Source organism: Copadichromis virginalis, linkage group LG23, assembly GCF_057382275.1.
Source record: "Copadichromis virginalis isolate Kocher_CV1m ecotype Utaka linkage group LG23, C_Virginalis_male_GT1.1, whole genome shotgun sequence".
NCBI classification, from domain to species: domain Eukaryota; kingdom Metazoa; phylum Chordata; class Actinopteri; order Cichliformes; family Cichlidae; genus Copadichromis; species Copadichromis virginalis.
The window spans coordinates 18,271,398-18,286,761 of record NC_140639.1 but is presented as its reverse complement, the minus strand read 5'-3'; the positions used below and the strand labels follow the sequence as shown (position 1 = coordinate 18,286,761).

Sequence of the window (15,364 nt, the reverse complement as noted above, 5' to 3'; positions counted from 1 at the left end):
ATGTAACAGAACTAGAATGATTTTTGGAACTGTGTACATAAATATCTTATGCTTAGCCTGTCCCACTCTTGTCTCACTTCAGAGATTTATCCATGTGACTGTACAGCTGTTGTCCAGCTTTGATTGCCGTGTAATCAGCAGTGGTGACACAGGGTAACCCTTCTTTAGGTGCAGGGATAGCTCAGTAGGTAGAGTGGTCGCCCCATGATTGGAAGTTCGGGGGTTCGAATCCACTGAACGGCTACCCTGCGGTAACTCTGCACACTGCTCCACACATGTTGTAAGGTTTCACTGAATTTACAAGTTATTTGAGTAATAATTGCAAAATACTTCTTGCAATGTCTCTGTCAGTTAACAGCTAACAATTTCCTTTAACATTGTTTTATACAAATCGTTTAGAAGACCAACTGTTCCTTTCCTAAAATTCATGCTATCACTTGCATTTCTAGTTTATTACTTGGTAATTTTTTTTTTCCACATATTTGATTTTCATCTGAAAAAGATGGTGTACTTAACTCAAGAATGGATATATTAAATGAAAGTTCTCTAATGGCTACGTTAAATTCAACAGGTTTTTCAAGATTGGTCTTATTGGGGGCGATTGTGGCTCAAGAGTTAGCAGTTCGTCTTGTAATTGGAAGGTTACAAGACGAACTGTCGTTGTGTCCTTGGGCAAGACACGTTGTGTCCTTGGGCAAGACACTTCCCCCGGTGCCTACTGGTGGTGGTCAGAGGGCCCGGTGGCGCCAATGTCCGGCAGCCTCGCCTCTGTCAGTGCGCCCCAGGGCGGCTGTGGCTACAATGTAGCTTGCCATCACCAGTGTGTGAATGTGTGTGTGAATGGGTGGATGACTGAATGTGTAAAGCGCTTTGGAGTCCTTAGGGACTAGTAAAGCACTATACAAATGCAGGCCATTTATGATTAATGTAACTGACCATACATCATATTTAAGTCAAAAGACACTTGCAGCTGCTTTGTAATATCAACAATTCTGTGTATTTCTCTTTTTGTATTCTTATATCTCAAAGATGGAAATACCTGTTAAGGAGCAGCTACTGCACATTCTGGAGAATCTGGGAGAGGTGGAGCTAAAGCATTTCCACTGGTACCTTCAGAATGCAACAAAAGGTGATTTTCCATCCATCAAAAAGTGCCATCTGGAGAACGCAGACAGACTGAAAACTGTAGATTTAATGGTGCAGACATATACTACTGACCATGTCATTGAAGTAGCAAGGACAACTTTAAAGAACATGAATAAAGGTAAGTTTAAAAAGAGATGTGAAAACTCCTTAGTTCACACTGTTAGTGTGACTTTATATCTTTCCTCTGCAAATTATGTTTGAGGAAAAATAACCTGTTTATATTGTCTTAAAGTATAGATTTCCTCTCAATGTATACTATCCTCCAACAGGAAATTCCTCAGCCCAGGCATATTTATCACTTTCATCACAAGGTAAGCATTCAGTGGTTTGTGTAAGGGATCAGTGGTAAGCGAGGGGACGTTGTAGCCTCAGTGTGCATTAATTTAGAAGGTCAACATCAGCTATAGTTAAGCTGCGCCTACAACTCCAAAACATCATCAAAGGTTAGATACACCTTCTCGTTCAATGTTTGTCTTTTTTTTTTTTTTTACTATTTTCTACATTGTACATACATACTGAAGACATCAAATACATGAAACAAGATATCTGGAATTATATAGAAAAGAAAAAATTGATAAAGAATTCTATGTCTTATGTTTTAGATTCCTCAAAGTAGCCACCCCTTGCTTTGTTGACAGCGCTACAAACTCTTGGCCTCAGTTTTATGATGTAGTCAGTATTTCTTGCCTTCTTAATGGGGTTGGGACTGTCAATTGTGGTGTTGCAGAGGTCAGGTTGGTACACAGCTGACAGCCTTTTTTGACAACTGTTAGAATTCATACTTTGGCAAGAACCAATCAGCTAAGTGAAGAGAAATGACAGTCCATCATTACATTAAGAAGTGAAGGTCAGTCAGTTCAGAGAATTGATATAACATTGAATGTGTCCTGAGTACAGTCGCAAAAACTGTCAAGGGCTACGACAAGACTGGCTCAAATGAGGACCGCTCCAGGAAAGGGAGACCAAGAGTCACCTGTGCTGCTGAGGATAAATTCATCTGAGTCACCAGCCTCAGAAATAGATCCCACACAGAGTTTCAGTAGCAGACACAACTCTAAATCTGTGCTTTTGATCTGATGGGTCCAAGTTTCAGATCGTTGGTTGAAGGTCAGGACTTCAACTAGGCCACTTCAAAGTCTTCATTTTGTTTTTCTTAAGCCATTCAGAGGTAGACTTGGTGGTATGTTTTGGACCATTGTCCTGCTGCAGAACCCAAGTGTGCATCAACTTGAGGTCAAGAACAGATGAAAATCATTCATGGTTCCATTTATGACAGCAAACCTTCCAGTTCCTGAGCCAGCAAAACTGCTCCAGAGAGTCACACTATCACCACCATATTTTACTGTTGGTATGATGTTCCTTTTCTGATATTCTGTGTTACTTTTATACCAGATTTTGATGACATTCCTTCCAAAAATTAAACTTTTGTCTTGTCAGTCCCCCAGAGTATTTACCCAAAAGTCTTCTGGAAAAAATGAGAAAAAACAAAGTTTTTTCATCTTGCCATGCAGGCCATTTTTTAATGTTAAGAGAGGCTTGCATTCTTTGGATATTGTGTGACCTGTTGGATGAGTTATTGCTGCGCTCTTTGGGTTATTTTGGTCAGCCGGCCATTTGTTGATAATAGTTGTCACTGTCATTTGCTGGGGTCCTACAGCTGTAGAAATGATTTTATAACCATTTCTAGAATGAGAGATCTTAAGTACTTTGTTTCTTATTTGTTTCTGAATTTCCTTGGATGATGGCATAAAAAATTACAACAACATGATAATTAAACATAGACAAACTACAGTTGTGGTCAAAACTTTACGTGCGCTGATCATTGGTAATGGATAGCATGGAAATGTTGAGCTTTCAAATGAGTTATTTGAGGTGTTCTTTTCCAGGGTGGAATAATTGCATACTATACAATTTAATTAATTTATAAAACAAGAATTGAGTGGACAAGTTTGAATTTAATTTGGATTGCCTCTGATCCACACAAGCTGAAAGTATACATACAGGATCAAAATATCCAATAATTCCCACTGATATTTGGTTAAATATCCATAAGCATGTTGTACCTTAACCAGACACTTGTGGTTGGTATCAACACGCTTTTGGCTAGGTAAAGTTTAAATAAATTATTTGGTTTCCTGATACTGGCCTGACCATAACAGATTTTCAATTGTGTTAAGGCCAGGGTTTTGGAAAGATATTCCTCTGCAACACAAGTTGATCAGTTTCATGGTTTTCTGAGGAGAGGAGGAAACTCCTTATGTCATTTTTGTGGGATATTTGTTATAACCAAATGATATTGCTTACAAAAGTGTTAAGCCCCTTACCAAAACAAACAAACAAACAGGAAAAAAAGGAAAAAGTGATTCACTGAATTTTGTTATGAAACTACTGAGGCAAAAATTAGGCTGAGGATACAAACTATTTCTAAATCTCAGAATGTTTCAGCTACTCATCTGCAAATAACTGGCCAGTAATAATTCAGAAACAAGATGAAACCAGGAGCACTCACAGTCAGCAATCCAACTGACAATGTGTCCAGAAACTTATAGTGTCATAGTCTGGGGGGTTTTGTGTTGTTTTGAATTGTTGAATTATTTATGTAAAGTGCTCCATAACAGACAGTGTTGTTATCTGCTGTTTATTCATTTAGAAGTTCTTCAAAAATGTCAGCCCAAACTGAAGGCTAGGCTAAAGGAGAAATTCCAGTCTGTATTTGAGGGGATCGCTAAAGCAGGAAACCCAACCCTTCTGAGTCAGATCTACACAGAGCTCTACATCATAGAGGGGGGGACTGCAGAAGTCAATGATGAACATGAGGTCAGACAGATTGAAACGGCATCCAGGAAACCAGACAGACCAGAAACAACAATCAGACAAGAAAACATATTTAAAGCATCACCTGGAAGAGATAAACCAATCAGAACAGTGCTGACAATGGGAGTGTCTGGCATTGGAAAAACTGTTTTAACACAGAAATTCACTCTAGACTGGGCTGAAGACAAAGTCAACCAAGATATCCACTTCATGTTTCCTTTCACATTCAGAGAGCTGAATTTGCTGAAAAAGAAAAAGTTCAGCTTGGTGGAACTTGTTCATCACTTCTTTACTGAAACCAAAGAAGCAGGAATCTTTGATGACTTCCAGGTTGTGTTCATCTTTGATGGGCTGGATGAGTGTCGACTTCCTCTGAACTTTCAAAAAACTGAGACTGTGACTGATGTCACACAGTCCACCTCAGTGGATGTGCTCCTGACAAACCTCATCAGAGGGATCCTGCTTCCCTCTGCTCATGTCTGGATAACCACAAGACCTGCAGCAGCCTATCAGATCCCTTCTAATTGTGTTGAAAGGGTGACAGAGGTCCGAGGGTTCACTGACACACAGAAGGAGGAGTACTTCAGGAAGAGATTCACTGATGAGGAGCAGACCAGCAGGATCATTTCCCACATCAAGACATCACGAAGTCTCTACATCATGTGCCACATCCCAGTGTTCTGCTGGATCACTGCTACAGTTCTGGAGGACATGCTGAAAACCAGGGAGGGAGGACAGATTCCTGTGACCCTGACTGAGATGTACATCCACTTCCTGGTGGTCCAAGCAAAAGTGAAGAATGTCAAATATGATGGAGGAGCTGAGATGGATCCACACTGGAGTCCAGAGAGCAGGACGATGGTTGAGTTACTGGGAAAACTGGCTTTTGAGCAGCTACAGAAAAGTGACCTGATCTTCTATGAGTCAGACCTGGCAGAATGTGACACTGATATCAGAGCAGCCTCAGTGTGCTCAGGAGTGTTCACACAGATCTTTAAAGAGGAAAGAGGACTGTACCAGGACAAGGTGTTCTGCTTTGTCCATCTGAGCATTCAGGAGTTTCTGGCTGCTCTTCATGTCCATCTAACCTTTATCAGCTCTTGTGTCAACCTGCTGGAAGAACAAAAAGCAACCTCAAAATGGTCTAGATTGTCACTAGGGAAAAAGAATTTAAAATATCTCCACCAGAGTGCTGTGAACAAGGCCTTACAGAGTCCAAATGGACACCTGGACTTGTTCCTCCGTTTCCTCTTGGGTCTTTCACTGCAGACTAATCAGCGTCTGCTACAAGGCCTGTGGACACAGAAACGAAGTAGCTCACAGACCAATCAGGAAACAGTACAGTATATCAAGAAGAAAATTAGAAAGGATCTGTCTGCTGAGAAAAGCATCAATCTGTTCCACTGTCTGAATGAACTGAATGATTGTTCTCTAGTGGAGGAGATCCAACAGTCCCTGAGTTCAGGAAGTCTCTCTACAGATAAACTTTCTCCTGCTCAGTGGTCAGCTCTGGTCTTCATCTTACTGTCATCAGAAGAAGATGTGGATGTGTTTGACCTAAAGAAATATTCTGCTTCAGAAGAGGCTCTTTTGAGACTGCTGCCAGTGGTCAAAACCTCCAAAAAAGCTTTGTAAGTAAATATGTAATCAGCCCTCTGAAATAGATGGTAGAATTGCCCATCTTTCACTACTTTTGAATTTCTCCTTTAAAAACTGTTTACCTTGACTTATTTGGTATTCTTATTTTCGGCACAACCTCACATATCTTTTGTTGACTTACTGTATTAACACACAAAAACCCCCATAAAATGGCAGTAGAAGAAAAATTTCCTGTCTAGCAGAAGACAGAGGGGGAATGTACACAAGAGGTATATCACTCCTCGTGTTTCCAGCTGGAGACAGCATTTGCATTTAAATCTGCCTTTTGCGGCTTTTGGCAGCAACTGTGACATTCAGTAGTCCCCTTATTGTTTTGTCAAACAAAACAAAGGAAAGAACATGACTATAACACTTACCAACTACACTACAAACTAACTATGCACTCAAAATATGCTAAACGTGATCTCTCACATCCCAAAACTCACTGTTGTCACTCCCACAACTTTCCTCTCTTCCTAAGTAACCAAATGCCCAGGGTTGCCATATAAGGTTTTGTTTGGTCTATGTGATTTGTTTTTACACCAACAGGAAAGTGGTTATCATGGGTATTTTTGTTTGTTTGTTTTGTTTCTTGCTTGCAAGAACTGTCAGCTAGTGCGTACTATGCTTTTACTTGTTTTTTTTTATTTCCAGACTGAGTGGCTGTAACCTCTCAGAGAGAAGCTGTGAAGCTCTGTCCTCAGTTTTCAGTTCAAAGTCCTCCAATCTGAGAGAGTTGGATCTGAGTAACAATGACCTACAGGATTCAGGAGTAAAGCTTCTATCTGCTGGAGTGAATAGTCCAAACTTGAAACTGGAAACTCTCAGGTCACATTCTCGTTTTTTGTTTTTTTGTTTGTTTATTTTTTGTGTCTGTGTTTTTTAATCAGTTGACAAAGATAACCAGTAAGTTTTTCCTGTGTTTAAATTTTTTCAGACTAAGTGGATGTAACATCTCAGAAAGAAGCTGTGAAGCTGTGTCCTCATTTCTCAGTTCACAGCTGTCTAGTCTGAGAGAGATTGACTTGAGTAATAACAGCCTGCAAGATTCAGGAATGAAAATTCTGTGTGCTGAAAGTCAGTACTGGAAGCTGGAAACTCTCAGGTCATATCAAGTGATAGTCTCTTATTCACCAGCTGACATAAATAATGAATTGAGTTAATTTCATCTATGTGTCATTTTAGCTTTGCATTTGTAGTATTTCAATCTAAATCATAGTGTGCTAACACATTTTTGTGTTGTTAACACAAATCAATAAGAATGCCAGTGTAAAATATTGTTAAACCTGTTAAATCTTACTGCAACATGAATACACTTGAACACCAATATTACTTTTTTTTTCATCTTGTTTTCATCTTCATAATTTTTCAGACTAAGGGTCTGTAACATATCAGAAGGAAGCTGTGAAGTTCTGTCCTCAGTTCTCAGCTCGCAGTCCTCTAATCTGAGAGAGTTGGACGTGAGTTATAACAGCATGCAAGATTCAGGAATGAGGGTGCTGTCTGTTGGAATGATTTCCCCACATTGTAAAGTGGTAACTCTCAGGTCAGAAAGACAATATTTTGATATTTAATAATAATAATAGTAATGGATTGGATTTATATAGCGCTTTTCAAGGCACCCAAAGCGCTTCACAATACTACTATTCATTCACTCTCACATTCATACACTGGTGGAGGCAAGCTACAGTTGTAGCCACAGCTGCCCTGGGGCAGACTGACAGAAGCGAGGCTGCCATATCGCGCCATCGGCCCCTCTGGCCAACACCAGTAGGCAAGTAGAGTAAAGTGTCTTGCCCAGGGACACAACGACCAGGACAGAGAGCCCAGAGATCAAACCGGCGACCTTCCGGTTACAGATGCGATTCCAGTTTATAAGTTTACAGAAATAATCAATAATCTGCTGTAAAATTAATAAAGTTTTGACTTTCTGTTCATATATTCCTTATTATGATTTTTTCCACAGACTAAGCGGCTGTAACCTTACAGAGAGAAGCTGTGAAACTGTGTCCTCAATTCTCAGCTCAGTACATTCTAGTCTGAGAGAGCTAGACCTGAGTAACAACAACTTGCAGGATTCAGGTGTAAAGCTTCTCTCTATTGGAATGAAATGCCCACAGTGTAAAGTGGAAACTTTCAGGTCAGATCAATCAACATTCTCATTTCCTTAACTGATAAATGTAATCAATAAGAACTGAAAAAAAAATTAAGTCAGCGTCATTTTCATGTTTTTGCATCTTTGTAGTTTCAGTATTTCACCTTAAGTCACAATAGTCTGCTACAACTTTAACTTTAACTTCTTGAACAGCATGTAAATACTGCCTAATGTTGTCTTTTATAAATGCAGCATGTATCTTTTTTTTTTTAGTCTGAGTGGCTGTAACCTCTCACTGAGGTGCTGTGAAGCTCTGTCTGAAGTTCTCAGCTCACAGTTCTCTAGTCTGACAGAGCTGGACCTGAGTAATAACAATCTGCGGGACTCCGGAGTAACGCTTATGTGTGCTGAAGTGAAGAGTCCACACTGGAAACTGGAAACTTTGAGGTCATAATAAGTAATAAGTAGCATTAGCATAGGTAACATGGAGAGTACATAACTCTGTGACAATATGTCCATGTGTTGTTTTATCTTTTCGTTATAGTCTAAATGATAGTGAACTGCCTTGCTTCTACATAAATTGCATAAATACTGCTAATTTGCTGATCACTTCACTGCACCATGTATGTCTTTTTAAAGCAGTGTGCTTTTGTACATTTTTTTCTAGACTGAGCATCTGCAACCTGTCAGAGAAAAGCTGTGAAGCTCTGTCTTCACTTCTCAGCTCAGAGGCCCCTCACCTGAGAGAGCTTGATTTGAGTAACAATAACCTGCAGGATTCAGGAGTAAAGCTATTGTCTGTTGGATTGCAGAGTCCACATTGTACACTGGAAATTATTAGGCTAGTATTTAGAATTTTCTAACTTTATCTTCAGGTTTTTCCTGACACTAGAAAACAGAATAAATAGAAACAACAGAATTTCCATTTAAAGAGATTTTAGATTAGCCAGAAGTACAACCACTGCTGGGCCTTCTTCTTGAAAGAGTCTATAGATGAATGGCATTCTTTCAGGAAAAAAACAAACAAACAAAAGAAAACTACTAAATATATATATGTGTGTGTGTGTGTGTGTGTGTGTGTGTGTGTGTGTGTGTGTGTGTGTGTGTGTGTTTGTGTGTGTGTGTGTGTTTGTCTGCAGTCTCTCAGGTTGTTTGATCACAGGGGAAGGCGGTAATTCTCTGGTTTCAGCTCTCAGCTCCAACTCCTCCACTCTGAGAGAAGTGGATGTGAGCCACAATCATCCAGGTGACTTGGGAATTCTTTCAGATGGACAAAAAGATCTGGACACTCTCAGGTATGGTGAGAATATCTGATAAAGAAGGAAGTGCTTAAAACTTTTTTTAGACAGACCTCTGTATGTATCTCCCTCTGACCCTAACTAATATTAGATTAATCTCTCTATAGAAGAGGACCTTTAATATATTATTCTAGATTAGCACAAAGTCTTGAGGCAGGTGAAATGATTTAAGAAGAAAAAGATCATTCTTCGTATCATAAAATCTGACTTGCTATAGCTAATGGATGATTATACAAATTTAGTGTCATCGTCCAGGTGAGTGCTGGGTTTTCCTGCGTGCCAGTAAATCCATCACTGGGCAGAGTCACCACACCCCTAGTTTATGGCACCTGTGTGTAATTAGCTGGCAGGCTCTTAAGACCAGCGTTCTCAAACATTCTTTGCCGGAATGTCAGCTAACCCACCTTCTCAGAGGATTGGATCTTGTTGTCAGCAAACTCTCTTCTTCCCGTCGCTGGCTTGTTTTCTATTCTCGGCGCTACTCACCTGCCTGCCTCCCTGCCCAACACTTCACAGTGAGAGTAGACGAACTGGTTTAGCCTCACCCGGACCTCTATACCCCTCCAAGCCTCACCTTCTACCCAGACAATGACTCAGAGAGAAACGCTGTAATCCTGTACCTTGTGTGCCTGCTCCGGAAAATACCCAAGTATTGTGCCCAGGCTGTTTTTTTCCCAGCCAGCTAAAGAGACTATTGCCTTTGGACTTTGCTGCGGCACACGCGGTGTGATTCTTGTTTTCTTGTTTCGACAATTATTGTGGAGATTGTTCTAGCCAAGCCTCGTGTTTCATAGCTTTGTTTAAATTCACAGCATCCCTAGTAATAGTTTGTCTTCTAGTTCTTGCCAGTCACAGTGTGTATTTCGTTATAGATTCTTAGTACCTTAACATGAAGCTTTGCATTAGTTTAGTAGGTAGTTTATATTCAGAGGTCACGTGTTTTCCCTCTCGCCCTTAGTTCACGTGTAGTGTTTTGTTTCATTCACCTCTTTCATTGCGTGCCAGTTTTGAGTGCCAAATAAATTGTTCGTTTGCACTATACCTCCGAGCCTCCGTGTGGTGTCTGCATTTTGGTCCACTTACCTGTGCTTGGCTGCCCAGTCATGACATTTAGTTCATTTTTAAACTTCTTTAAAATTAATTAATTTATTATTAATAGTCTCCCTATAGGAGATTTTTTAAAAAAAAATTAACTGTTTAATAAAAACCATTTATGATGCATTCTGAACCCTACAACACATTTTTACAGCATACCTCCTAGCATGGCTGACCAAAAATACAAAGTGGCAGCTTTACATGTGGCATACCTGCTGCTTCTATACAGGTTGGGCCATTTATATGGATACACCTTAATAAAATGGGAATGGTTGGTGATATTAAAATCCTGTTTGTGGCACGTTAGTATATGTGAGTGGGCAAACTCCTCAAGATGGGTGGTGGCCATGGTGGCCAATCAGAAGTCAGCCATCTTGGATACTACTTTTGTTTTTTCAATAGGAAGAGGGCCATGTGACACATCAAACGTATTGGTAATATCACAAGAAAAACAATGGTGTGCTCGGTTCAACGTAACTTTATTCTTTCATGAGTTATTTACAAGTTTCTGACCACTTATAAAATGTGTTCAATGTGCTGCCCATTGTGTTGGATTGTCAATGCAACCCTCTTCTCCCACTCTTCAAACACTGATAGCAACACCGCAGGAGAAATGGCAGTACAGGCATCCAGTATCCATAGTTTCAGGTGCTGCACATCTCGTATCGTCACACCATAGACAATTGCCTTCGGATGACCCCAAAGATAAAACTGGCCCACGACGACCAATCCACTTTCCAGGAAACTGTTCATCTAGGAATGCTCGGACCTGGCACCCATAATGTGGTGGTGCACCATCTTGCTGGAAAAACTCAGGGAATGTGCCACCTTCAGTGCATAAAGATCATCATCATGTAGCAATTTCAAATATCCAGTGGCCTTGAGGTTTCCATTGATGAAGAATGGACCCACTATCGTTGTACCCCATATACCACACCAAACCATCACTTTTGTTGTTCCAACAGTCTTGGAGGGATCCATCCAATGTGGGTTAGTGTCAGAGTAATAGCGGTGGTTTTGTTTGTTAACTTCACCATTCACATAAAAGTTTGCCTCATCACTGAACAAAATTTTCTGTGTGAACTGTTCCAAATTTTGTTTTGCCCATTCTGCAAATTCGGTGGGCCGATCTGGGTCATTCTTGTTGAGATGCTGCAGTAGCTGGAGTTTGTAAGGGTGCCATTTGTGAGTAGCTAATATCCGCCAAAGGGATGTTCGACTAATGCCACCCTCCAGTGACATGCAGTGAGTGCTACGCTGTGGGCTCTTGCTGAATGAAGCTAGGACAGCCACTGATGTTTTTTCATTAGTGACAGTTTTCTTGCGTTCGCATTTTGGCAAATCCAACACTGAACCAGTTTCACAAAACTTAGCAAGCAGTTTGCTAACTGTAGCATGGGAGATGGGTGGTCTCGTAGGGTGTCTTGCACTGAAATCTGCTGCAATGACCCGGTTACTGCGTTCACCAGATATCAACACAATTTCGATCCGCTCCTCACGTGTTAACCTCTTTAACATGTCAATGGCTTAGAACAAAGAGAAACTTGTAAGTAACTCATGAAAGAATAAAGTTTCATTGAAACCAAACACACCATTGTTTTTCCTTTGACATTAACACTAAGTTTGATGTGTCACATAGCCCTCTTCCTATTGAAAAAACAAAAGTTGTATCCAAGATGGCCGACTTCTAAATGGCCACCATGGTCACCACCCATCTTGAGGAGTTTGCCCCCTCACATATACTAATGTGCCACAAACAGGATTTTAATGTCACCAACCATTCCCATTTCATTACGGTGTATCCATATAAATGGCCCACCCTGTACATTCCACAGTGCCAGGATTCCCAGAACATATGGCCATAGAAGTACAACAACAAAACAACAAACTGGTTCAGATCCAAGAGGCTGTTCCTCCCACTCCAGGTCTCACTGTCATTGCCCACATGCGCATCGAAGTCTCCCAGAAGAGCAACAGGTGGAGCACCCTCAAGTACCCCGCCAAGGGACTCCAAGAAGGCTGGGTACTCTGAACCGTCATTGGGTGCATAAACTTAGATGACAGTCAGGACCCGTTCTCCCACCCGAAGTTGCAGGACACAAACCCTTTCATCCAATGCGAGAAATCTCAACATACAGGCAACAAGCTGACGGGATACTAAGATACCCACTCCAACACACTGCCTCTCACCAAGGGCATCTCCAGACCAGTCCAGCCCCTCTCTAGGAAACTTATTCCAGAGCCCAAGCCATGCCTTGAGGTGAGCCCAACTATATTTAGCCAGTACCTCTCAACCTCATGCACTAACTCAGGCTCTTTTCCAAACAGAGAAGTGAAATTCCATGACCCAATTGCTAGTCTTGGTAGCCAGGGATTGGTCTGTCAGGGCCTCCGTTCCTGGCTGCCGCCTGACACACATTGCACCTGACTAATACATGTGGCTGGTGAATGGCATGTCTGGATTATTCCCTCAAAATTGATGCAGCACTTCTCTAAATTTTATGAGTCAGGAGACCTAAAGGATCATGATGATCATACAATATCCTTCCCACTTGAAATGTTCTTATTATAAATGCATTGTTCATTAAAATGGTGGAGCCGTGCATTAAATTATATATAATAATAATAATAATAATAATAATAATAATAATAATAATAATAAACAATTCTCCTCTCGCCACTGCGGGCAGTCTATTCTTCAAGTTTGGGTCCTCTACCAGAGCTCTGGGAGCTTCAGGGTCCTGTGCAGTATCTTAGCTGTTCCTAGGACTCCGCTCTTCTGGACAGAGATCTCAGATCTTATTCCTGGGATCTGCTGGAGCCACTCGCCTAGCTTGGGAGTCACTGCACCTAGCACTCCGATTACCACTGGGACCACTGTATTCATGTAACTCCCTCTGCTGGGGTTACTTGTGTAGTAGTATTCCAACAGTGCCCTGTTTTCATCTGTTGCCCACCAATGCTGTCTTGTTCAAGTAGCCACCTTCACCAGGGGGTACTGGTTCCCCAACACCTGATGCAGACCTTGTTAATCCGGGCGATGCCCGAGCCGGTATGACTTCATATCTCTCATGTCTGCAGTAGGCTTGATTTAGCAATGGGGGGGGGGGGGGGGGGGTCTAGCCTAGGCATGCAGTCTTCCTACTATGCTATCCAGCTGCTATATATATATATATATATATATATATATATATATATATATATATATATATATATATATATATATATATATATATTTAGAATCTTGTGTGACGACAATCCCACAATGGAACAGAAAAGGTAGAAAAGGCCAAAGGGTACACTTTGACCCTATAGATTGAAGTGTATTGGTGAAAATGTTGGACTGTTCCTTTATCAGTGTCTAACAGTATGTGTATGAGAGCGATATAATGTCCATGTGTGCATGCTGATAGAGAGTCTTCTGGTCTGACCCCTCTGTTCCTTTCAGGGTGGAGCCTGCTGGAGTCCGTTGGTTGACACCAGGTCTGAAGAAGTGTAAGTGTGTTTTTAATGTGATTTATGAAAACAAAGCAGCACACATTCAACCATCTTCACATCACTTATTCACATCTGGGATGTCAGGTGTCATCATCAAAGTGTCAATCAATGAACAGATGATGGATCAATAACTGCAGCTGGATTGTGTGTTCTCTCCATCAGATTCCTGTCAACTCACAATCGACACGAACACCGTAAACAGAAAACTCCAACTGTCTGACAACAACAGGAAGGTGACACATGTCGAGGAGGTTCAGTCATATCCTGATCATCCAGACAGATTTGATGGTTGGCCTCAGCTGTTGTGCAAAGATGGTCTCACTGGTCGCTGTTACTGGGAAGTCGAGTGGAGAGGAAATGTTGAGATATCAGTGAGTTACAGAGGCATCAGGGAGAGAAGAGGTGGGATTGTCTCTGTTTTTGGATTTAATTATCAGTCATGGAGTCTGAGCTGCTCTGAGGATGGTTGTCAGTTTGTCAGGCACAACAAGATTAAAACACTCATCTCCTCCTCCTCTGTCTCTAACAGAGTAGCAGTATATGTGGACTGTCCTGTTGGCACTCTGTCCTTCTACAGAGTCTCCTCTGATACTCTGATCCACCTCCACACCTTCAAAACCACATTCACTGAAACTCTTTATCCTGGGTTTACAGTCTTTCCTGGTTCCTCAGTGAGTCTATGCCAAGTTTAGTTAGAACAACACTGTTGAACAGATAGTTCAGTCTTTACATGTCTGTCTCTTCCACTCAACATGTTTTCAGATTCATGCTGATTGATTCTTGTTGATCAACCAGATGATATTTTACATCATTAAAAATGGATGATACGTTTGTTCCAGAATCAATGTGTTGTTTTTCTGTCATTTCCCACATAAAGTTTCATAGTGAATATCAGTATGTTGTGTAGCTCAAGCTCAGCTCACTACGGCAAGCAAAAGAATTCGAAAGATACCAGCCTTTTAGGAAATCTGCTCCAACGAGACAGACTCTCACGCTGTCTATTAAATATCATGGGCTGTTCAAGTGTACCACACATATTAGTAGAGTAGCGCGTACTGTTGAATTGGTTATCATGCAGAGGTCAACTCTGTAATTCATGAGTTTGGTTACCTATTTAGTATACAATGAATTGATAACTTTTTTTTAAAAATAGATTTTTATTAATTCTTTAAATGTTATTATGAGCAATATTCTTAGCATGATGTTTTCCTCTTTAGGCACAAGGGATCCAGTCAAGCGTAAAAATATAGCTTAGCACATTTTCATTTGGCTTTCTGTGCCATTAAACATCAACAAAGTTACATTTTTGGAAATCAGACAAGTTTAATTGTTAATAAATGCATAAAAAAGTATAATTGTCTGCAATATGTTGGATCACAGTTGGATATATATGTTGGAATGTAGTCAGTGTAAAAATATTAAAGACATTCAGCATCTATCACGCTTCTGTCGTTGATGATGAACTCTTCATTGATGGTGATTTATCGCCCTCGGCTGGTCAGAAGTTGAACTGCATGATGTCAGTTTAATGAACACCGATGGCTTAAGTGTTTTTAAATCTGCTTTTTATTGTTTGGGGTTCTGCTCCACAAGTCTGAGTTTCACAATGAAATCAGTTGATGTGAGTTGGAGAAATGAGTCATTTGAATCAGTTTAACCACTCTGTCATCATCATAGACAGAATCAAGTTTGATATCAAATATATCATTTTGATCTTGAAGGAAATCAGTGTTCTTCTTTGGTGCTCTATAGATTCTAAAAAAAAGGATACTTGGTTTTG

At 40.6% G+C, this 15,364-nt stretch overlaps 1 protein-coding gene across 1 annotated transcript; it reads left to right on the top strand.

The window, feature by feature from the left end:
* Window positions 1–1,029: 1,029 nt before the first annotated feature.
* On the top strand, window positions 1,030–14,897 carry LOC146680587 (NACHT, LRR and PYD domains-containing protein 3-like). Its single transcript, XM_085447193.1, has 12 exons — window positions 1,030–1,264; window positions 1,416–1,457; window positions 3,797–5,591; window positions 6,253–6,426; window positions 6,536–6,703; window positions 6,971–7,144; window positions 7,565–7,738; window positions 7,967–8,140; window positions 8,361–8,534; window positions 8,833–8,988; window positions 13,535–13,581; window positions 13,747–14,897. The coding sequence occupies exons 1-12, from the start codon at window positions 1,030–1,032 to the stop codon at window positions 14,274–14,276; spliced, it is 3,843 nt and encodes a 1,280-aa protein (XP_085303319.1). The 3' UTR covers window positions 14,277–14,897.
* Window positions 14,898–15,364: the final 467 nt, after the last annotated feature.

What these genes read in the sequence shown, in the direction of transcription:
- LOC146680587 (XM_085447193.1), top strand. Translation starts at nt 1,030, where the DNA reads ATGGAAATACCTGTTAAGGAGCAGCTACTGCACATTCTGGAGAATCTG. An exon ending in AAAACCTCCAAAAAAGCTTT is followed by an intron (nt 5,592 to 6,252) that starts GTAAGTAAATAT and finishes TTTTATTTCCAG; the next exon opens with ACTGAGTGGCTGTAACCTCT. An exon ending in TGTAAAGTGGAAACTTTCAG is followed by an intron (nt 7,739 to 7,966) that starts GTCAGATCAATC and finishes TTTTTTTTTTAG; the next exon opens with TCTGAGTGGCTGTAACCTCT.